Genomic DNA, 22,357 nt, shown 5'->3' on the forward strand with positions numbered 1-22,357 from the left:
GCACCACCTGTCCTTCACCTGTCTCCCTCACAGTTTAAACCTCTGGAGAACAGGTGCAAACCCCTGACATAATGTAACCTTTATGTATTTTTAAAGGGATTTTATTGAAACAACAGGGCCAACGGCACGATGAGATCAATAATAACAATAATAATAATAGTTCTGTCATATACGAGCTTCACTGAGTAAAACTAACAGAAAACCTCCTTTCACCTGCTGACCTCAGCTCTGCAGCCTCTCTGGGCCAGAGTGTCCTCTGCTGCACAGACACAGTCACTGCTGCTGCTCAGTCAAACTCCTGAAGTCTCCTACTGACTGAGGCAAACTCTGACCCTGATATCTGCTGCTGGTGCATTCTGGGAACTTTGAGAGACACCTGTGACCTGTCACCTGTGGAGTGAACAGCAGGATCCACTTCATCACAGTCCATCGCATGTTACTGATGCACAGATGTTTTGTAGCTTTACAGATGTGCAGCATCATACCTGACTGTTACACAGGTGAGTGAATCCTGACTCAGTTTATATTCATCAGCTCATAAACTCTATATGTAGTTATTTGTGAGCAGGTGTGACAGTGCTGCCGTCAACAGACAGGAAACTGCGGTCTAACATGTGACAGGAAGCAGGAGGTGCTGAGGTGTGTTTGGTCACACGTGTGTCTTCCTGTCAGACCCAGATTCATCAGCCTCCATGATAATAACTGCACCATCTTCACAATGTCAGTAAGAAGAGCAGCTCATATGAAGTGTAACAGTTTAAACAGAAAGACAGTAGATTTGAAAGAGTTTGGCTGTGGTGTGGACGGTGGATCTCCAGGTCCACTTCAGTCCTGTCACTGGTCTGGGCTCACCTGTGTTTCAGTGGCCTGATGAACTGATGAACACTCACAAAAACCAGCCCACAGGTCGTCTGTCAGCAGGTCACTATGACCCGTAGTCAGGTTTTGTTGCTAGGCGACATCTCGTGGTCGTAGTGATGATGACAGGAGCAAAGGGAAAAGTGCGGTGACGTAGTTTATAGAGCGACAAAGTCCACGTCAGGAGGAGGTTGGGGTGGATGGATGAATATGACCCAGGAGAGCGGTGTTCGATTCCCATGTGACAGGAGCAGTTTATGTTGTTTCTATTATCCATGACCGTTCATTGTTATTGTTGTAACCATGACAACAAAGATTGTCTGATGTTGAGGAAGAACTTATTTTAACCCAAATCAAAACTTTTCCTGAACCTGACCAAGACATGAAAGTTATTATAGTAACCATGGTGCCAAAGGCAGGTACGCTGCTCTGGGTCCAGTCCACGTGTTCATTACTGTAACCATGACAACCGAGGTGTGGTAGGCCTGTGTTGGGGCGCCGCCTCAGGAGACACTGCGGAGGTTGTGGGGGGGTTCAGTTGGCAGCCACACTCTGCTCCTGTGCTCGGTCCTGTTACACAGCTGTTGTGCAACGCAGTGGGAGGCTGCTGCTGTAAACACAGCACATCTCTGATGTGGTCTCTCTGCACCTCTTTAGAAGCAGACACCACATGCAGTCGATACCGTACAACACGGCTCAGTTACGTGTACTGACGCCCTCTAACCACACACACACGCACACACACACACACACACACAGGCTGCTGACATGCAAGTGCACACACGCTTCCTCCACATTTCGCAGCAGCTTGACCACAGGAGAATCACAGAGGTAAAGTTGCTTAATGTTTGGCCGCAGAACTCTTTCACCCCTCCTGACTTGACTTGACAGTGTTTTCACTGGTTGTCACTGATGAGTTTACAGGTGATAAACCAGTGTGTGTGCAGCTGTCGGTCAGGATTACACTGACCTTCTCCTCCACATTAAAACAAGCTGTGGGGTCGACGCTCGGTGTCACCATCTTGTTATCTCTGCACCTCTATGTTAAAAAAAAACACCAAAGTGACATTTCCCTCAGAGATGGAAACTGAGAAACTGAGAAAACACGAGCAGACGCACTGGTAGAGGAAGAGGGTGGGCTTCACTCTGACTCACACAGACACGAAAACACACACTAAAATCAGCAAGTGTGACCATGGAGGACACGTCTCTGCGATGTCTCTGTAAGTGACTCTCGTTCTGTCTTTACACCTGATGATGGCTGAGCTCAGCTTTTACTGGGAGTGGGACTCTTATTTTGAAGGAGCTGAGTTACAAACAACAGGCGGCTGCTGCAGGATGCTGAACCACCTTCCTGCAGGTGCACCAAGAACTGGTGCTGGTTTAGATGCAAAGGGGGGTCACGGCAAATACTGATCTGTATGAAGTCACTTTACTCTTGGTGCTCAAGCTTGTGCATTAAGGGAAAGCAGGACAACGCTGGTTAGTTCTCTTGATTCTGGTGTGTGTGTTCAGGAAGTGATCAGAGGCAGAACTGTGCCGCAGCTCCGACTGTCCTCTGATGGGCTGATCTCAGACCAGCGTCTGAGGCTGCAGCAGAACCAAACTAATGAATATATAATCAAAGAGATGACCCTGAACTCTGAGTCAGAGTCAGTATGTGAGAGAGGGTCCCTGTTGATCTGGTTCCATGTGAACTCTGTCTTTCAGGGCTGACCTTGTTGCTGTGCCGCGTGTCCGCCGAGGGTGAGTAGATGTCAGAGACCAGGAGGTCTGATGTTCTGCTCTGTAGAGACTCAGAGCAGCAGAGATGCAAGAAACGTAGAAATGTAGCTGTTTTTTCTTCTTCTTACAATCACCTGTCCTCCTTCTCCAGCTCGTCTGACAGTGAGTCCCAGCAGCTCTCAGCTGTTTGAAGAAGACTCTGTGTCTCTGAGCTGTGAGGAGGACGACAGCTCTGCTGGATGGACACTGAGGAGGAACACAACCAGAGACACCAGGACTCAGTGTGGAGCTGGGTGGGGAAAACCAGCTGGTTCCTCCTGTATCATCAGCTACACCCTCCCATGGGACAGTGGAGTTTACTGGTGTGAGTCCAGAGAGGGAGCAACCAGTAGCAGCATCAGCATCAGTGTCTCTGGTAAGATCAGCCTGTGGAGTTAGTGTTGATGAAGCTGTGTGTAAATGGATGAAATGCTGTAGTTTGTCTCTGTGTTGAGGTGGACCAGTGATCCTGCAGAGTCCTGTCCTCCCTGTGATGGAGGGACATGATGTCACTCTGCACTGTAAAACAAAGACCACTCCCTCCAACCTCCCAGCTGCTTTCTATAAAGATGGCTCCCTCATCAGGACTGAGCCTGCAGGTCACATGACCATCCACCATGTTTCCAGGTCTGATGAAGGCCTCTACAGGTGTAACATCAGCGGTCATGGAGAGTCTCCCCCCAGCTGGATCTCTGTCACAGGTCAGGAGGTCAAAGGTCACTCTTCAGTTGTTTATAATGTCACAACATTTCTCAAACAGCACCTGCTGCCTCCTTTTGTCACCAGTGCTTTGTTGTTTCCAGGGAGCCCCCCCCCCACCACACCTCCTCCTCCTCCCCCCTGTGGCTCCGGCTGCTCCTCATCCTCCAGTGAGTCCCCTCCTCCACTCGCAGTGCTGTGGTCTGCTCCACCCGTCTGTGCTCTGGTTGTACTGGTCACTGTGGTCCTGCTCGTGAGGCTCCGCCTCCTGAGGGAACCTCCAGGTGAGACACTCTGATGGTACAATTTACAAACGCCCCCTGAATGTGTCACATGCAAGCTACAGCTCACCTCACCGGGGAGGGGGGGGGGGGGGGGGGGGGGGGGGGGGGTGTTTTAAAGTTGTCATTGATTGCAAGATGTGGCAGTATGAAGGGCCATTGGGGGCCCCCTCTGCCCTTGGTGGGCCCCTAACATTTGTATGGTTTCTCCTGACGGTGAACCTCTGGTGCTTTCACAGTGAACATTCATCAGGCAGGTCCAGAGGCAGAGGCGGGACACGATGACATCACAGGGGACATCACGGATGACATCACATCATCACATCACACACGGAACGCGAGCAGACGAAGCAGAGGTACGGAGACATCTCTCTATGTGACGCCAGCAGGTGAACTCACTGACCTTTACGTTTCAGGCTCTGTCCATACGTTGTCTCTCTAACACCTCAACAGAATTTCTTCAAACCAGGTAAAGTCGTTCACCTGGGTTCAAGGATGAACTGATTCGATTTTGGTGGTCAAAGGTCAAAGATCATGGTCACGGTGACGGTCACGGAGGTTATCGTGGTCGTTTCCTCCGGCAGCTCTGTGGTCACTTCCTGTCGAGCGCACAGAGCGACCTCGCTGACACAGTGACGTGTCTGATTCTGGGTTCTCACACTCACAGTAACTGTGTCGGTCACATGTTGCAGAGGCTGATCCAGGTGCAGTTTACGCCACAGTGAGAAGAACAGACGTCAGAGCAAACAGCAGCAGAGGTACAGCTGCTCCTCTTCATCACTCACCCTTCATCACTGTGACTGTCTAATCCAGCAGCTCTGTAACTGTGTGTGTGTGTGTGTGTGTGTGTGTGTGTCCACCAGACCCAGAGGTCGTCTACTCTTCACTGAGGTTCTCACCAATCTGACCACTGACGTCCTGCTGCTGGTTCACTCCTCACTGACTGGTCTCATTATTTATTTCACTGTGTGTGTGTGTGTGTGTCCAGACTCCTGCAGCTACACACACACACACACACACACACACACACATAGATTTCCTGTGAGTTTGTGTGTCTTTATCAGTTGTATTTGGATACAGTTCTTCACTTTTCCTCAGAGGATTTGATGTTTTTCTTCATCATATACAATGATGTGATGATTAAACTGAAGAATAAAAGAATAAAACAGACATTGTCACTATTTTCTGACGTTTTATTTAAAGAACTAATGAGAATAAGCAGTTTGTTCAAACTTTATTAACAATGACAGCACGTCACTCGTCTGGAGGCCACATGACGACATTTAGACAAACAGTAAAACATACAAAACTGCAGTAAAAATGATAAATAAAAAAAATTAAAAAATAAAAAATTACAAACTGAGGCTTCACAAACCGGTGGGTATCGTCTCAGAGGGTTGACTCTCTGAAGTGACCAGCAGGTGGCAGCACAGCAGCACCGCTCCACGTCCTGTCTGCTGTGACCGAGCCCTGAGCTCACTCTTCATCTCCAGGTCTCTAAAATCTCTTTTCTCACAGTTGGAGCAGAGGTTCTGCACACAGCTCAAAGGCCCACCTGTCAGCCTTCAACCACATCTCCTGGTCTTCATCGGAGACTGGAGCTGGTTCAGGAGCTTTTGCATTGAATATAAAACATTATTAAATATTTCAGGAAGCCTGTAAATGGTCCCCTCATCTGTTCCCTTTAATGCACGCTTTAAAAAAGGGTTTTAGTAGATTTTCCCATTGCACAGTGACACTGAGATGCACCATCTGAACATGACAAGCAGCAACATGAGGAAGATAAAGTGCCACACGTCTCCACACAGACACCTTCTAACGGCACATTGCTACGAACTGTGGGATTATCTGAGGCACTTTTCCCAGTAGTTTATTAACCGTCATCAAAGCTCAACAACAAATAGCACAGATGCATTGTGGGACGTTGTACCAGTGTTAATTAGTCAGTCTTAAAGACAAAGGTTTTTTAAAAGCTTACTATGAAAACTACAGTTTTAATTTTAAATAATGTACCATCAGCCATAGAGTTTTTTACAGCTGTTCAAGTGTCCGCTTTTTTATATAACATATCAAAACCAGTGTTTGGTGAACTGGTTAACAAGCAACCAACCAACAACAAGAACCACAGCAGAAACAGACACACCAGCTACAACTCCAACATATCCATCGCTCTTTGCTCCATCCTCGTCTCCTCTGGGGTTCTGTGTTTACGTGTCGTCATGGATGTTAATAACCACGTGACTGTGTGTTGTAATGTGAGTGTGTGTTTGTGTTGTGCAGTGCTCTGTAGGGTCAGCTGGACGGTGGTGGCAGTCCTGTCAGAGGTACACACCCAGCTCCCACAATGCCTTGCTGCTTCCTCTGCCACTGTGGACAAAGCCCTTTTAAAAAGACAGTGGACGTCTCTTTAAAGGGATGTAGTGGCGGCAACAGGAAGTTGAAGCAGAGTCTGGTCTGCGGCGACCTGAAGTATCTGAGTGGTGGCCATGATGAGAGCTGAGGAAAGGAGCTTCAGTGCTTCCTATCTTGTCTCCTTTAGCCTAGGAAACACTGGAGCTTCCTTTGTCTAAGGAAAGGAGAAAATGCTGTCCCACAATTCCTTGCTGCAGCAACATTTAAAGTGACGCAGCAGTTTATGGTTTGACCCCAGTGGAGCCACGTGAATGTAGAAACAACAGAGCAGCCGTCTGACGTTTGAGACACGATCCAGACCTTTGATTGGCTGAGCTCCAGTTAGGACCAACAAAATACTACATTAACATCGTGTCATTAAATCCTTTCATTGAGTAAAAAATTAAAATATGTGAAGATCATTTACTCTGCTTCCTGCTCATTCTTCTTATTGCATTATTATTTTAATATTCCTGCAATGTTATTGGCTTATTTCATCATCTCACTGTTTGTTTGGTTTGTGTTGATGTTGTCGTCTCCTGTGATTGGCTGCAGACCTGCAGCACTGAGCTGTGACTGTCAGTCTGAAGGCCGACACGCCACCTACTGGTATGATACCTTATGGCAGCCACATGTTTCTTCCATGTGTTAGCAGTAAAGCTGATTCAGATAAAGAGGCCGCAGCTCTGCAGAGCACAAACGGACTTCTGTGACAGTAAATGTACAAACAAAGTTATTAGAAATATTCTGTTTCTGTTGAAAACAATCCACCCCAGGTGAAAGACATTCTGTACTGAGGGGATTTGAGCATCTTCAGGTAATTAGGAGAAGAGATATTTCACTTCCTCTCCCTCCCTGAGCTTGAATCTTGATGTGGAAATGAGACAGATGGATCAGTGGATCGATTCACCGCCTCTCACTCTGAAACCATCACGTTTGGTGTCCAATAAAACAGGAATATTGATTTTCTGCTGAATATTTTAATGTGAATATGATTTTTTATAAATAAATGCCAGTAATTTAAAACCCAACCATGTATGAATGATCGGCCGAACAAGGTGAAGAGACTGAGTCAGTGTCTGGAGGATGATAAGAAAGCCCTGCGTTTAGTTTCTTTACTTCTTCAGATGAATCTAATATCGTCTTTCTTTCTTTTCTAACACGTCAGCATGTATTCTCACGTATCCTCTCAGCTGTTTACAGTCAACAACACTCACCTTTTCCCGCCGTTTGTTCCTGTCGACGAAGCCATGCTCAGGTCCCTGACTGCTGGACGGTCTGGAGCCGGGACTCTGTCCTGGTCCGGGTTCTGGTGGGGACCTCAGGCTCGTCTGAGTCATGACTGTTCAGCCCCCCCCCGCCTCCCCAGAGATGTAGCAAACACACCCTCCCTCTTCCGGCCTCTCACTTTTAATCACCATGGTAACCAGGTAGCTCATCAGGATGACATGACAGGTAAACAGAGGATCAGGTCACACAGTGACTGACCACTGACCAATCAGATCACTGGAAAAGCTGAGTCCTCACCCCAGAAGAGATAAAACCACAATCAATCGATCAGAATAATAGATCAATGCATATTGTTATTGATCAAGTGCCCACTCCTGGTTTACAGCTGAACAATAACTGATCGATGAGTCTTTTATTCCATCAGCGAGGATGAAACCTGCAAATAGAAATAATGCTGTGAAATAATATATTTCATGATAAATTAAAATGATAAATGAACATGTGACGTCATCAGATATCAGTTTAACCGGAAACACTTTCACTTCCTGCCCGATGATAATCACCTGCTTTCATCTCTAACCTGGAATACCTGTCATCAATATCCAGCACGTCACCGCAGCTCGGCCTCATGTGTCCAACTGACGTCAGGGTTCACCCCGCTCCTCGATGAGGGTCTGGGGGCCGGGGGCAGTGTTGAGCAGGGGCCGGAGCAGCCAGCAGGGGGCAGCACACTCACACAGACCAATCCAACAACTTTCAGCATGTGTCTGGTGTTTGTGGAGGACTGGGGGGTCTGCAGGATCCGGTTCCTGAAAACCACCAATCAGAACTGAACTCATGGCTCAGCCTCTCTGGAGCTGAGGCAGAGTCTTCACTGCTGCAAAATACACTTTCTGAATGTGTGTGTGTGTGTGTGTGTGTGTGTGTGTGTGTGTGTGTGTGTGTGTGTGTGTGTGTGTGTGTGTGTGTGTTGGAGATGATGTGGTGTTCATGCTCTGCCCTCGTGGCTGCTGAGTTGTCAGAATCATGATCACATGATCCATAAAAACACAAACAGCTGAAAATGAAAAATGAGCGTTTTATTTTGAAGGTGTGGAGCACTGAGTGTGTTCACAGTAAAACCACATGTAACACACACCACGGCCTTTTCCTTTGTACGTTTTATGGAAATGATGCTGGAGTTCAACAACACAAACACATGGCAACAAAAACCTATTACGACTCTTTCACATAATTTATGATTCATGAGCTGCAGAGAAGACTGTTCTCCACAGGAAGAGCTTAGAAATAAATAAATGAGCTACAACAGAAAACAGAGAAATGTGAATTCAAATCTTCTGACACCTTCACTCCTGATGAGCATTTCCTTCATGTGTTCATCATTAACCACAGACTCATCCTGTCACTCTGACCACAGCTGTCATCAGTGCATCTGATGGGCTTCGCTACCCTCATACTGTCAATCATCACAGCTGATCCTGACTCCGCCCCCAAGACTGACTGAGCCATAAACAGAAACGAGACATGAAATATTAGTGTTTTTTGTGGTATAGATTTTATAGCTTATTCATTATCATTTAATGCACTTTTATTCTATTATATTAATATTAACATTACATTCTTACATTTAAGCTTCACCTCAGAGCAGAAAATGACCTGTCCAAATAACCAGAAGTTAAAATGTGTGAGGTTTATTTTTTGTTACTCTGATGGTAAATCTGCAGACGGTGGCTCAGCTCGGATTCTGTTTCCATCTGATGGAGGAAACATCAAATGAGAGAGATCTCAGTGATAAACTGGAGGCGTCACTTCCTGTTTGTATTTTCTCTAAGAGACACAGTCTGATCTGAGCTCAGCCAGGAAATATCATCTATCCTTTGTTAATAGAACAGGTGGCACAGAGCGGTGGATGCTGATTGGCTACAGTGAGTGCAAAGACAGCAACACAGGTTAATGAGAGTAAAGTGCTTGATAAAGTGCTTAAAGCTGCAGAATTAACAGCTGTTTGAAGACTGCTAGCCGTGCTACTTTAGCTCCAACAATTCAAAGCTTTTCACCATAAAACACACAAAGTGTGGTTTGATTACGTCCTGTATCTGTGAGCTGTTCACAAAGTCTTCTGCGTCTGTCTCAGGGATCTCCAGATTCTAAAAGCCAGAGCCTCTCAGAGCTGTTGTGGACCGGACTTCTTAGCAGGATGGTACGATCTGTGCTCTGTGGAGCCTTTACGCTGGTTACCAAGCAACCAACCGACAACAACAACAACAACAAGAACCACAGCAGAAACAGACACACCAGCTACAACTCCAACATATCCATCGCTCTTCGCTTCATCCTCGTCTCCTCCCTCCTTGCCTCCTCTCTCCTCGTCTCCTCCCTCCTCTCTGTGTCCAGCTGTGTGACCTGCAGAGAGAAGCAGGTGTGAGGTATCAGCTGTCAGGTAGGTGATGATGAAGAACAGAATAGAATCCAGTTCCTCTTCAAACTCCTGTCAGACAGGATCTACTGCTCTTTGATCACATGACTCAGACCAGCTGTTTTCTACAAAGTCTCATCAACAACATCTGGAGGAAACACAAACATCTGCTCTGTGATGGTTCACTCTCACATCAGCAACCAGGAAGCAGCTGCACCAAGACTCACCTGAGTCTGGACTCTACTGATCCACCTGAGTCTGGACTCTACTGATCCACCTGAGTCTGGACTCTACTGACTCACCTGAGTCTGGACTCTACTGATCCACCTGAGTCTGGACTCTACCGACCCACCTGAGTCTGGACTCTACTGACTCACCTGAGTCTGGACTCTACTGATCCACCTGAGTCTGGACTCTACCGACCCACCTGAGTCTGGACTCTACTGACTCACCTGAGTCTGGACTCTACCGATCCACCTGAGTCTGGACTCTACTGACTCACCTGAGTCTGGACTCTACTGATCCACCTGAGTCTGGACTCTACTGATCCACCTGAGTCTGGACTCTACTGACTCACCTGAGTCTGGACTCTACTGATCCACCTGAGTCTGGACTCTACTGACCCACCTGAGTCTGGATTCTACTGATCCACCTGAGTCTGGATTCTACTGATCCACCTGGATTCTACTGATCCACCTGAGTCTGGACTCTACTGACTCACCTGAGTTTGGACTCTACTGATCCACCTGAGTCTGGACTCTACTGACCCACCTGAGTCTGGACTCTACTGATCCACCTGAGTCTGGACTCTACTGACCCACCTGAGTCTGGACTCTACTGATCCACCTGAGTCTGGACTCTACTGACCCACCTGAGTCTGGACTCTACTGATCCACCTGGATTCTACTGATCCACCTGAGTCTGGACTCTACTGACTCACCTGAGTCTGGACTCTACTGGACTCTACTGACCCACCTGAGTCTGGACTCTACTGACCCACCTGAGTCTGGACTCTACTGATCCACCTGAGTCTGGACTCTACTGACCCACCTGAGTCTGGACTCTACTGATCCACCTGAGTCTGGACTCTACTGACCCACCTGAGTCTGGACTCTACTGACTCACCTGAGTCTGGACTCTACTGACCCACCTGAGTCTGGACTCTACTGATCCACCTGAGTCTGGACTCTACTGGACTCTGCTGACCCACCTGAGTCTGTAACTGTCAGGTTGACGAGGCTGCTGGACTCTCTCAGCGTCCTCTCGTTGTTTTCCATCTTGCTGATTGTGACCAGACACTCGTATGTTCCGGAGTCACGGACGGTGACGTTCTTCAGAACCACAGAGACGTCTCCGTCCCTCATGGAGGACTCGTCTCTCAGCTCCACTCGACCACGAAAAGATGGAGCCTGGTAGCTTTCATAGGGGCGGTCGTTTCTGTAGAAGAAGACGTACCCCCCAGCCCCCAGGTCGAGTCTGCTCCACTCCAACAGTGTGATGTCAGCAGCTCTGGGAGCCCGACAGGGAAGAGTGGCGTCGTCTCCAGGCTTCACCTTCACTGCACCTGAACAAGGGCAGGAAATACAAAAATAAAAGTCTCTCATATAAATCTTGAAGAAAACTGTCACTTCTTGATCACGTTCCACATTGAATGAGCTTTTTCTGGAAGGATGAGGCCGAGCAGTTCTGAGGTTAAAGCAGAGGATCAGATTCTCTCGGTCAGTCTGAGTCAAACTGAACCAACACGAAATGACCTCCACCTGGCTCCTTTCTCTCTGGACCAATCAGCAGCCTGGCCACAGACCTGCTGCATGGACACGTCAACATGTCCTTCACCTGCTGCAGGTAAACAGTCTGAGTGACCCCCCCCCCCCCCCCACACACACACACTTTCACTTCAGTTTTAGTGTTTTCATCATGACTCAGTTTAACAGATAAACACTGAACAGCTTCATGATTCAGGACAATATGAGCAGAGAATCAGAAGTTTCACAACATGAAATGTTCTTGTCTTCAACAGAATAAAAACGACGACAACAACAACAACTGCGGAACATCATGAGTCAGGGCTACTTCCTGTTCATGTGTCCACACACACACACACACACACACACACACACACACACACACACACACACACACACACACACACACACACACACACACACACACACACACAGCTCACCTCCAGCCGCAGAGGACACACAGGAGCTCAGAAAGAAAAAGGTAAAAACCACGGACATGTCTGCAGGAGACTCAGCTGACTCTGTTTACAGGAACAGGGGGGGGCGGGGGAGGGGGGGGCGGGGTCTTCCAGCTGTGCGCGCAGCTATGGCGGCTCGCTCCAACATTTCACCATGGAAACGTTTCATTTACCTGCGCCTCAGGTGTGCGCTGCCTCACCTTAGATCACACACACACACACACACACACACACACACACACACACACACACACACACACACCGGTCCCTGCAGCCTCGGCTCTCCTCCGTAGGCATTTTCCAGAGGTGCTAGCTTAGCTTAGCATCAGAGCAGCAGGTTCTGCTCCGGTTCTGACCGTCTGTCCGGTGCCGGTGGTTCGGGCAGGACGTTTACCGGCGGCCCGCTCACACCGGGGGAGACGAGCGACGCTGCCACGGCTGATCACCTCCGCCTCTCCCCGCCCCTTGGAAAACCTGCAGGTCACATGACTTGTGGGCGTCACATCAAGAGGAATGTGGTTGGAGTCTAAAATAAAAAAAATAAAATAAATAAAATAAAATAAAACAAACTTTTTAAAAAGGTTTCATCACATCTGATGTTTTTACTGCCAGCTGCTGCAGTTTCCTCCAGCAGGGGAAGTGTGGAGCTGCGTTCAGGGACACTTCAAAGTTTGTGTCTGTTCATCTTTCATGCAAATGACCCCCCCCCCCCTTTCTGATTTTATTAAGACAAAACCTTAAGTCAAGAGCTCAGGTCCCAGATCAGCATCTTTTTAATGATTTTCATCTGTGTGTTGAATCAGATGTGACAGGACTCCTGTCTGTCTTCTGATAGGTTACTAACGCCTGACGGCTCATATCTGATCTGATCTAATAATTAACCTTTTATTTTTCTTTATTTTTTTGTTTAGCTGCTGAAGACAAAACCACAGCAGGAGGAAGGAGGCGGTTTAGCTGCTGCCACCGGGGAAAAAGTCTCAGTCTCACTTGAGTCTGTGGGACAATGGGACAAACATCTCTTCTGAAGCTGCTCTGTAAGTAAATGCTTGATTAAAATCACAGCAGCAGGCTGAGCTGGAGCCAGATCATTATTATCATCATCATTATTATTAACCCGCCAACAGGAGCTACAGAGTGGAACAGCCTTTAAACAAACTGTCCAGTTTCATGGGTTCACTTCTCTGAATTTAAAGAAAAAAGATGAAAAGTTTCACACAGATGATTATCGCATTCATTCTACACTCTGGTTTTTAAAAGTTCCTCTGCTGATTAAACTTTGTGAAGTGTCAGATTTAGTGAACAACGCTGCAGCCAAACCTCAGCACTGTGCAACGACATTATCACCTCCTCCCCCAGAGAACATCCTGTTTCAACGTGACTTTTATTTTACTCTGTAAAAAGCTTGATTTTCTGTCAGAGGTCTGGTCTGAGGTCACTGCTCCAGGCTCCCGGCCCAAAATAAACTGATCAGAGTTTAGAGCAAAATACAACTGAACTTTATTCACTTAAAGTCTCAGACACATTTATTATTTTAAACCAAGTTTCCATCCTCAGACGCAGTTTATGATTTTAGTCAGAGTTTGTGTCTGAAAAATGATTCACTGTTGATTTTGTCATTTCTCTTCAGCTCTGACTTCACTGCTCTGCTGCGCAACGAACCAAGGTCAGTGAACTCATCGTATGACAACTGTTCTAATGAATTCATTTTAATTAATCAAAATTTATTCATATGAATTAAAGGTCTCATATAAACACTTTCGGTGTTTTATCTGAAGTGTTGATCTCCATCAGAAGATATATCTGTGGTTTAAGAACCAAAACCATCTCAGTGTAGTTTTACATCTCCTCTCTCAGGCTTCTCTCTGGAGCTCTAGTAACAACAGGTGAGAACCCAGACCTACGGTGGCCCTGAGCGCTCAACACACTGCAACTTAAGAAAACACATGCAAACAGACAACACATAAACACATTCAGAAAACACCTTCAACAGTTTTATGCTGCAAATACTGACAACACAACGCAAGTGTCTCCAGTGAACACACCATGAAGTCCTGGGTTTGAGTCCGGCTGTGGAGCTGTGCTGCATGTAATCCTCTCTCCCCCTCATTCTCAGAAAAAGCCTCATAAACACTGTTGCAAAGCACTGAAGTGTGTCCCAGCGGGCTCATCACTTTCTAGTGTCCCATGGAAACGTTGTGTTGTGGGTATTTGCAGCTCATGTGTTAAGTTAATGAAGGTGTTTTGTCTGTGTGCCACCGTATAAACCTGCTTTATAATCAAAACACACATGGACATCTCTCTAGTCCCATGAACTCTTCCTCACACTGAGAAACAGGGATTTGTTTCTGATGCATCACCTTTTAATTCATTCACCAGAGCATCAGGTCTCATGCAATAGTGTGTTTCAGCGCAGGACGTCCACGTGAGTAACAGGTCAGGAAGTGACGGCCGCTCTGTTTTCTGTGTGACACTAAATGGGTCCAAAATAAAATAATTCTCCTCCAGCTCGTCTGACTGTGAGTCCCAGCAGCTCTCAGCTGTTTAAAGGAGACTCTGTGTCTCTGAGCTGTGAGGAGGACGACAGCTCTGCTGGATGGACACTGAGGAGGAACACGACCAGAGACACCAGGACTCAGTGTGATGACTGGGGAGAAGGAGATGGTTTGTCCTGTAACATCAGTCACATCGTCCCATTGGACAGTGGAGTTTACTGGTGTGAGTCCAGAGAGGGAGCAACCAGTAGCAGCATCAGCATCAGTGTCTCTGGTAAGATCAGCCTGTGGAGTTAGTGTTGATGAAGCTGTGTGTAAATGGATGAAATGCTGTAGTTTGTCTCTGTGTTGAGGTGGACCAGTGATCCTGCAGAGTCCTGTCCTCCCTGTGATGGAGGGACATGATGTCACTCTGCACTGTAAAACAAAGACCACTCCCTCCAACCTCCCAGCTGCTTTCTATAAAGATGGCTCCCTCATCAGGACTGAGCCTGCAGGTCACATGACCATCCACCATGTTTCCAGGTCTGATGAAGGCCTCTACAGGTGTAACATCAGGGGTCATGGAGAGTCTCCCCCCAGCTGGATCTCTGTCACAGGTCAGGAGGTCAAAGGTCACTCTCCAGCTGAGTTGATGACCACAGAGAGGATTTTAATTATTTCTGTTTATTGCTGTTCATTCATTCCAGAGACACCCACCACCACAGCTCCTCCATCGCCCTCCATCACTACACCTGTTATCTTTGTTTCTGCATCTGTCAGTGGTCTGGTTCTCCTGGTTCTCCTGGTTCTCCTGGTTCTCCTGGTTCTCCTGGTGAGACGATGTGTCCGGAGGAAACCTGAAGGTGAGACACACTCCTGTGCTCCCCAGTGTATTTATTTCCTGTCTCTGTGAGGACCACCTGAGCCGTGGGCCTCTGGACTGTGAGGACGCTGTGGGATCATCAGGGCTTTTTAATCAGTTTCACTTTGTTGTTGTTGTTATTGCTGTTAACTTATTACAGTGAAAGCCTCATTTTGTGTGTCAGTGTGCAGTAAAAACACAATGTGACTTTTTAAACATTAGATTTTCTACATTAAACAGATACATTAATCATTTATACAGGAGTCTTCTTTAGGTTTGGACTCTGGATTGTGTGTTTGTGTGTTTGAGCAGTGACAGTGTGCGTATGTCTTGTTCTTGTGGTTGGGATATGTGTTGATGTGTGAACATACATTCTGCTGCGCCTCAGTTTCCTGTTTCCTGATAAAAACACATCATCTTCTTCTTCTGGTGCTCACGTGTTCACCTGCGGCTCAGTGTGCAGGTCATTCTGCTCCAACCAGAGGTGCAACATCAGGAGAGACAGACCGAGCTAATGTCTGGGGGCCCCAGGGGGAAACAGGGCCCCTCATATACTATAAACCCCCCCCCCCCCCCCCTACTCAAATCCTCCCCCGCCTGCAGGTGAGGCGTTCAGGGGACGTCTGTAAACTGAGAATAAATCACATGGTGTTAGTTGTTCATAAATTAATAAATGATTATGACATTTAATTAATCACAACTGATGGTGGTCTTTGCCTGGGGCCCCCCAGCGTCTCAGTCTGCTCCTGCTCAATGTGTTTTATTTGATAAACGTTGTGATTGATTGATTGATTATCTTCCCTTCATTAGTTCCTGTACTGAGACATAAGAGTTTCGAGTCCATCCTCACCTCCTCCATCACCATCTGGTACGCTGCTGCCACGGAGAGGGACAATAACAGACTGCAGCGTATCATCCACTCTGCTGAGAAGGTGATTGGCTGCAATCTTCCGTCCCTCCAGGACCTGTACGCCTCAAGGACTCTGAGGCGTGCAGGGAAGATTGTAGCTGACTCCTCCCACCCTGGACACAAACTCTTTGAGACACTCCCCTCTGGCAGGAGGCTGCGGTCCTTCAGGACCAAAACCTCTCGCCACAAAAATAGCTTCTTCCCATCTGCTATTAGCCTCATCAACAAGGCTAGAGAGCCCCACTGTTGCTGATCAATTGCACCAATCACCAGAAAAAATTCCTTGTATGTGAAAACATACTTGGCAATAAAACTGATTCTGATTCTGATTCTGATTCTGATTCTGAAAAAGAGAATATGAGGCTCATTAGGACACTGAGGAGCTGTGGTGGTTGCAGCAGAAGCACCGACAGTGTCTTCATCAGCTGTTTGCTGTTTGTTTGCAGTGAACAGTGACAGTGAACCGGCTCCGGTCTCAGCAGGGGCGGGGGCAGCGGAGGAACCCGACAGGACGACAGGTAGGGCTGAAATCAGGCGGTTCTTCATGTCTGCAGAGAGGCGCCGCTGAACAGCCTCCACCCTCATGACTAGTGTCTCTTTACTGCAGAAGTGAGCAGCTCTGCGGTCGTCCACTTTCCTGTTTCATAAATAACCAACATCAGGATATGAAATCTTCATGTTTACAGCTGAAATTAATACATTTCCCATTGTATCTTATGATGAAATAAACGTATATAACAGTTTTTAATGTAGTATTGTTGGTAAGTTTAATGCAGTAGCAGCAGCTGTGTTGGTCACATGACTCTTGTGTTGCAGAGGCTGATCCAGGTGCAGTTTACGCTGCAGTGAGAACAACAGACGTCAACTATGGACAAATCATGATCAGAGAAAAAAGCAGCAGAGGTACAGCTGCTCCTCTTCATCACTGACTGTCTGTCAGTCTTTATGCTAAGCTAACGTAGCCATTTACAGACTGTGTTTTAAAGTAATGATACAATGAAATGATCATCACACTGATACACACCACATCACTGAGGTAAATCTATGAAGTAACTGGACTTGACTGTGTGTGTGTGTGTGTGTGTGTGTGTGTGTGTCTTCAGACCGTCCACCACACCCTGAGGTCGTCTACTCTTCGCTGATGTTGACCTCCTCAGCTCCTGACCGGTCTGACCACTGACGTCCTGCTGCTGGTTCACTCCTCACTGACTGGTCTCATTATTTATTTCACTGTGTGTTGTGTGTTCACACTCCTGCAGCTACACACACACACACACACAAATCTCCTGTGAGTTTTTGTGTATTTTTGTCCTTTGTATTTGAATAAAGTTCAATGAACTGATAATAGTTGATTAATAAATTATTGTTGTTTTGACGATCATGATCAAGTAATGATGATTTATCGAGCAGAAACAAGTTCTCAGCCTCTCTGAAGTGACGATGTGACGATCGTCCTCATATATAAGGTGAATTTTCACCACATCCTGACCAGATTATAGACAGAAAAATTAATCAGCAGAGACAGTGCAGTAATTTATATTAATTATCATACAAACATCAGTGAATTACAGACTGTCACTACCTCTGTCAGAGGAAAGGCTTCTGTAGAAGAGCTCAGAGGCTGGAGGTTAGTGGAGGTGACGGTGAAGTCATGTGACCGTGGTGTCGATGGTTTAGAGCCTAACATGAGCTTTTTACTGCTGCTGATTGTATTTAGGCTTCAAACATCATGAAGTGGAGTCATTAGTGAAGATGATCCTGCTGAACCAAACCTGTCAGGGTCAGAAACTGCTGCTGATTTTCTCTGATCATCCAAAACACAACGGAGGAATCCTATTGGCTGTTAGTGGAGGAACCAGGTGATGATGAAACATTTATATCATCTTCTTACCTGTAATTGTAAACATTACAGTATACATTCCCCATATGTGTGCCTGGGAGAATCTTGAAACATGATTTCCTGATTTCCTGACTTCAGACTGGTATGGTGGGTCCCCTAAAGTGGACAAACCATTTCTAACATCTGCCTCCCTCTGGGGCTCTGTCCTCAGGTCTCTGCCCCCGGCCCCCACACTGACACTGTGGGTAAATGTAACTAACTGTCTCGCTTGTTTAATTCTCTTCACTTTCTTACCTTCAGAGTTTCTGAGTTAAACTGTGTCAAGCATCTACAGATGAATGCTAATGTGAGCTAGTTTCTAACTTTAGCCTCAAATCACAGTTTGGATAAATAATGTGAGCTAACGGACAGTGTTGACTCGTTTCTGCGTCATGTATTGTCTAAACACTGGTGCTCAGTCATGAACAGTGAGAATATGGAGGAGTATTTGTTGAAGGGGATATGTTTTGACATCAGTATATAGTTTATTATTTCATTTGGTGTCATTTGGTGTTATAAAATACAGCCTCTTTGTTTTCACTCAGGAATTTAGGAGAGTTACCTGCTGTATCACTAAACAGTATTAAAATATGTATAATCCACACTCTGTACAAGCAAGTTGTTAACATAAAACATATTACGGTGCTTTAATATCGGCCAAATGATTTATATTTAATTTATTACGTGCGGTTTGACACTCGTGTTCATATCTGTGATCGTGGAGCAGCTGAGGTAAATTCCGCACTGGGTAGGAACCATTGTGCCAGGGACGTGATGCTATCGGAGCAAATAAGGAGCGCACCACAGAGTGTTTATAAAGCTGACCGCTCAAGCTGAAGACGGTGGCGCTCGCAGGACGGAGACGCCATGAAGTGATTTCTGTGGTTCTGCCGGCGCAGGAGAGGAGAACAGGGACACAGGTGAGTAGACTGGAGCTTGGTTTGTGTTGTTAGTTAATTGTGTAAAGTTGTGTGACTGTCTGGTGTTGCTCTGGCAGCTAGCGCTAGCAGCTACGTGAGGAGGTAGCATGCTAGCGGCTAGCTCCCAGAGAGAACCGTGTCCCGGAGGAAGACGCCGCCTGAAGGAGGCGGACACAGCAGGTCCGGTAGAGTCGGTACCGGTTCCGTTTGTCGTGGATCACTGGGCGAACTCCGTCACAGTGTTACACCTGTGTCTAGATGATAAACATAAACTCAGACATTGTGTAGTGACAGGACACCACATCCGTGTCTGAATGAACGGGCGCCATCTTTAGATAAAACAGAGCTGAACATATCACACAGTGGCGGCCAGGCTTCCCTCTAATGTGGTCATACAACTCAGAGAAATATTAACAATAACGCGTCTTTAATTGTCTGTTTAAAACAGTCCGACTGACTGTAATTTTATTTATTTATTTTTAGGAACTGGTGAAGCCCTGTTATCTACTGTCCAGCATTCAGCAAGTGAAGGTTTATCTCTGCACTGTATGTAGTTCATGTTATTACTTAATCAATAAGTTATTACATGTAATATGTGCTCAGACATGTAAACATAGACGAAGAAACAAAGAAGACCCAGTAATTAAACTGCTGTCTAACTTTATGGTGCACTAATGAATATTTCCACTCAGATCATGAAGGATGTGGACCAGCAGGACCAGTGTGTTTCCTCTCAGGCTGCAGCAGCGACACAGAGGAGGCTCCATGTTCTTCACGTCGTCCCAACCACGGGGTATTTAAACACACTGCCTGTTACTTCTGCCTCCAGGGGTCTGTTAATCAGAACAGTAACTAAAGATGGTGTTGGGTGATGGTGTGAAGTCTTCACCATCGTTGCTGTCAGGTTCTCCTGGTTTGGATTCCTTCAGCGTCAGTGGTTATTTCCTCAGCTTGTTTCTCTGGTAAATCTGTAAAACGTGACTTCAGACAGGATAAAAGTCAAGTTGAGCTTCTGTCAAACAAACACAACACTGACACACGAGCTGCGATTATATGACGTCACTGACAGGCGACCAATGAAACGGAGCATTACAGTGATTAAAATCCCAGATTTCTCTGTTGGAGAGTTGATGGAAACACATGTGACGATGAAAGAACACGACTCAACAACATGTAGAACAGAGGTCTGGTTGTTTTTAGACTTTAAACGTGGAACAGTTACAGATTTTAACTTTAGTCTTACATTGAAGTGAACCAGGAAATCCTCAGCAAACACTAGTGATGATCAGGTCTGTACTATAGTTTAGTTCACAATAAGAAACTGTGATTAACGCACTGTGTTTATAAGTAATAAGCATGTATCAGCTGTAGTTTTAAAGCTGTTTGATTCTACACAAACACACGAGGAAAACCTCATTCAACAAAGCTGCACTAGGAAAACATTCTGTTGTTGTTTCCCTTTATTAACCAGATGTTTCTGCAAATGTAAGTTATATGTTGTTGCTATTTCATGTGAAATAAACAATTTGTTTGGTAATAATGTTAACTGTGCCCCCCCTTCTCTGTGACTCTCCTGCACATGCTAGTTAAATCCTTCAGTACATGATTCTGAACATTAGAGATAGGCTGAGATGAGGATGAGGATGAAGGCCTTGGTTTCTTAAAGCAGAGCTCAGTGTGTGACTGCAGCTGGTCTGATGTTACTGTGTTCTCACAGCAGGGGGCAGCACAGGAGCTGCAGTTTGTACAGAGAGACTCGAGGTCAGGGACACAAGCAGCTAAAAAAGTTTCCAGAGTGAGACAAAGACTGACGACAAAGGACAAAACAAACAATATATTCAGCTGAATGGTATTCATTATTCAGTATTCCTGCACGCTCACTTCGTCTTTGTTTCATGGATTAAAACTTGGTCGATGGAGGTTTGTTGACTGGACCAGCTTTTGTTAAGATCAGCTGTGTTATGGTGGAGGGAGGGGTTATTTATTATTAGAATAGAATAGAATAAATCTTTAATGTCCACCAGAGTGGAAAATTGTCTTTGGCTCACAAACACACAATAAGGATCAAATAAAAACTAGCTCACAATGTACAAGTGAAAGTAGATGAATAAATAGCAGTTCAGATCCTGTCTGTGGGTTGGTCACTTTGTTAGATTGAGACTGTTGATGGCCTTTGGAATAAAGAGTCCTCCTCTGTGAGATGTTTGTTCTTTTTTAATTTGCAGTTTAAAGGATGGTGGTTAGGGCTGTGTGGATCAGCTCCAACAGGTTATTTCCTGAAGGCAAAACATTTCACATTCAAATGACTCACCCATAAATTTGGCAGCTGAACACACTGGCTGTGTGTCGGTTGAGAAATTTGTTTTTTATTCAAACTCTTCCTCAGTGCACACAAAGACTGAGCTAATCAAAGGGTGGAGCTGAGAGGAGTTAACTCATTGTAGACCTGAGTCTGAGTGTGGAGGAGACAAAAGTAAGCTTGGTGCTTTTAATTTGAAAGAATAGCAGTAGAAAGAGTTATTGATTATGGATCATTTATAGTTAGAGGTGATAAATAATTACTGATTTTAGAGAATAACTGATCACAGTCCAACTGCTCAGTAAAGATGGAGGCTGCTGCTCTGTCTGTGGTTTACTGTGAAACACTTCCTGCGTTTTATTCTTTCATCATCAGAGTTTAAAAATCACCTTCAGCTCCAGTTTATCGTTCAGTAAAAATCCCTCAGACTCATTTGTTTCACTGTTACTCAATTTTCTTTTCTGGTAATCGTTACAGGGAAGCTTTCGTTTCGTTTCTTGGGCTGTGTCCCTGGGCACTGAGCCAAGGTACAGAGTACACCCTGTCCTGAGGGAAGCAGCAGGATATGTAATCGTGCCTGTGCACGCACACACAGCACAACACTCGGGGTGAAAGAGGGCTGGCAGACATTCACACAAAAACAACATTTTTATCAGCTCTGAGATGAACGGATAAAATAGTTTGCCGCCACATTTAGAGGTCAGAACAGTCTGATTGTCAGAGGAGGAGACATAAACCAGCTGCAGTCATTATGTCCATTATGTTCATTATGTCCATGAATGCATCCCTGAGCAGCTGGGCCTCAGTGTGTGGGACCCCGGGGCCTGTGGAGCCTTAGCTGTGGTTCATTCTTGTGAGTGAACTCATGAGTCTCCAGTGAGTCAGATCTGCTCTGAGGTTTCATGTTTCATGTGACTGGTATTTTTTTGTGGGTAAAACTGGTGTCGTCCCAGTTCAGTGGAAGTATATTACACACAGTTTCCCTCTGACTTTATATGAACATTTGCATTCTGATGTTAAAACAGGAACCATCAACTTCCTGTTACTGTGTGGACTGACTTACAGGAAAGCACATGTAGCCGCCCTCAGCTAACCTCAGGGCGTTGTTATCAGCACGTTAGACTCTGTAATCATGAAGCTGGTTAAACAACAGCTCAGTTCTCAGAGTCTG

General features: G+C 46.0%; 3 protein-coding genes and 1 long non-coding RNA gene across 11 annotated transcripts in view; 3 read left to right on the forward strand and 1 right to left on the reverse strand.

The window, feature by feature from the left end:
• Positions 1 to 277: 277 nt before the first annotated feature.
• LOC139606858 (low affinity immunoglobulin gamma Fc region receptor II-like) lies at positions 278 to 4,772 on the forward strand. Of its 7 annotated transcripts, none has more exons than XR_011684703.1 (8): positions 278 to 500; positions 2,569 to 2,604; positions 2,735 to 2,998; positions 3,078 to 3,323; positions 3,426 to 3,605; positions 3,842 to 3,991; positions 4,072 to 4,360; positions 4,466 to 4,772. XR_011684703.1 is itself a non-coding variant. In XM_071459251.1 (8 exons), exons 1-8 carry the CDS (start codon positions 434 to 436, stop codon positions 4,507 to 4,509), a joined length of 1,020 nt encoding a protein of 339 aa, XP_071315352.1. In that variant the 5' UTR covers positions 286 to 433; the 3' UTR covers positions 4,510 to 4,772. The 7 variants fall into 7 exon arrangements, 4 of the variants coding, with proteins under 4 accessions (XP_071315351.1, XP_071315353.1, XP_071315352.1 ...); XR_011684704.1 differs by having other exon boundaries at positions 282 to 500; positions 3,842 to 3,958; XR_011684705.1 differs by having other exon boundaries at positions 283 to 500; positions 3,842 to 3,958; positions 4,056 to 4,360.
• A 3,509-nt stretch (positions 4,773 to 8,281) lies between these two features.
• LOC139606859 (V-set and immunoglobulin domain-containing protein 8-like) overlaps positions 8,282 to 22,357 on the reverse strand; it is a 65,685-nt gene continuing 51,609 nt past the window's right edge. The window contains exons 1-3 of one of the 2 annotated variants that reach the window (XM_071459257.1): positions 11,825 to 12,297; positions 10,850 to 11,203; positions 8,282 to 9,626 (exon numbers count right to left, since the gene is read on the reverse strand). In XM_071459257.1, coding sequence (XP_071315358.1) covers positions 9,388 to 9,626; positions 10,850 to 11,203; positions 11,825 to 11,882 — 651 coding nt within the window. In that variant the 5' untranslated portion in view covers positions 11,883 to 12,297 and the 3' untranslated portion in view covers positions 8,282 to 9,387. Of the gene's footprint in view, positions 9,627 to 10,849; positions 11,204 to 11,824; positions 12,298 to 22,357 lie in introns of those variants that run through there. The other variant, XM_071459256.1, reaches the window with a different exon arrangement.
• LOC139606853 (low affinity immunoglobulin gamma Fc region receptor II-like) overlaps positions 12,590 to 22,357 on the forward strand; it is a 28,211-nt gene continuing 18,443 nt past the window's right edge. Inside the window, exons 1-5 of the mRNA XM_071459243.1 lie at positions 12,590 to 12,876; positions 13,470 to 13,505; positions 14,348 to 14,608; positions 14,688 to 14,933; positions 15,024 to 15,179. Coding sequence (XP_071315344.1) covers positions 12,846 to 12,876; positions 13,470 to 13,505; positions 14,348 to 14,608; positions 14,688 to 14,933; positions 15,024 to 15,179 — 730 coding nt within the window. The 5' untranslated portion in view covers positions 12,590 to 12,845. The remainder of the gene's footprint in view (positions 12,877 to 13,469; positions 13,506 to 14,347; positions 14,609 to 14,687; positions 14,934 to 15,023; positions 15,180 to 22,357) is intronic.
• LOC139606872 (uncharacterized) lies at positions 18,683 to 20,433 on the forward strand. Its single transcript, XR_011684707.1, has 3 exons — positions 18,683 to 18,887; positions 19,371 to 19,433; positions 19,580 to 20,433. It is a non-coding gene; the product is annotated as an uncharacterized lncRNA (long non-coding RNA).

This window comes from Trachinotus anak, unplaced genomic scaffold, assembly GCF_046630095.1.
Source record: "Trachinotus anak isolate AG129_WGS33_773 ecotype Australia unplaced genomic scaffold, CSIRO_AGI_Tana_v1 ptg000023l, whole genome shotgun sequence".
In the NCBI taxonomy this organism is placed as follows: domain Eukaryota; kingdom Metazoa; phylum Chordata; class Actinopteri; order Carangiformes; family Carangidae; genus Trachinotus; species Trachinotus anak.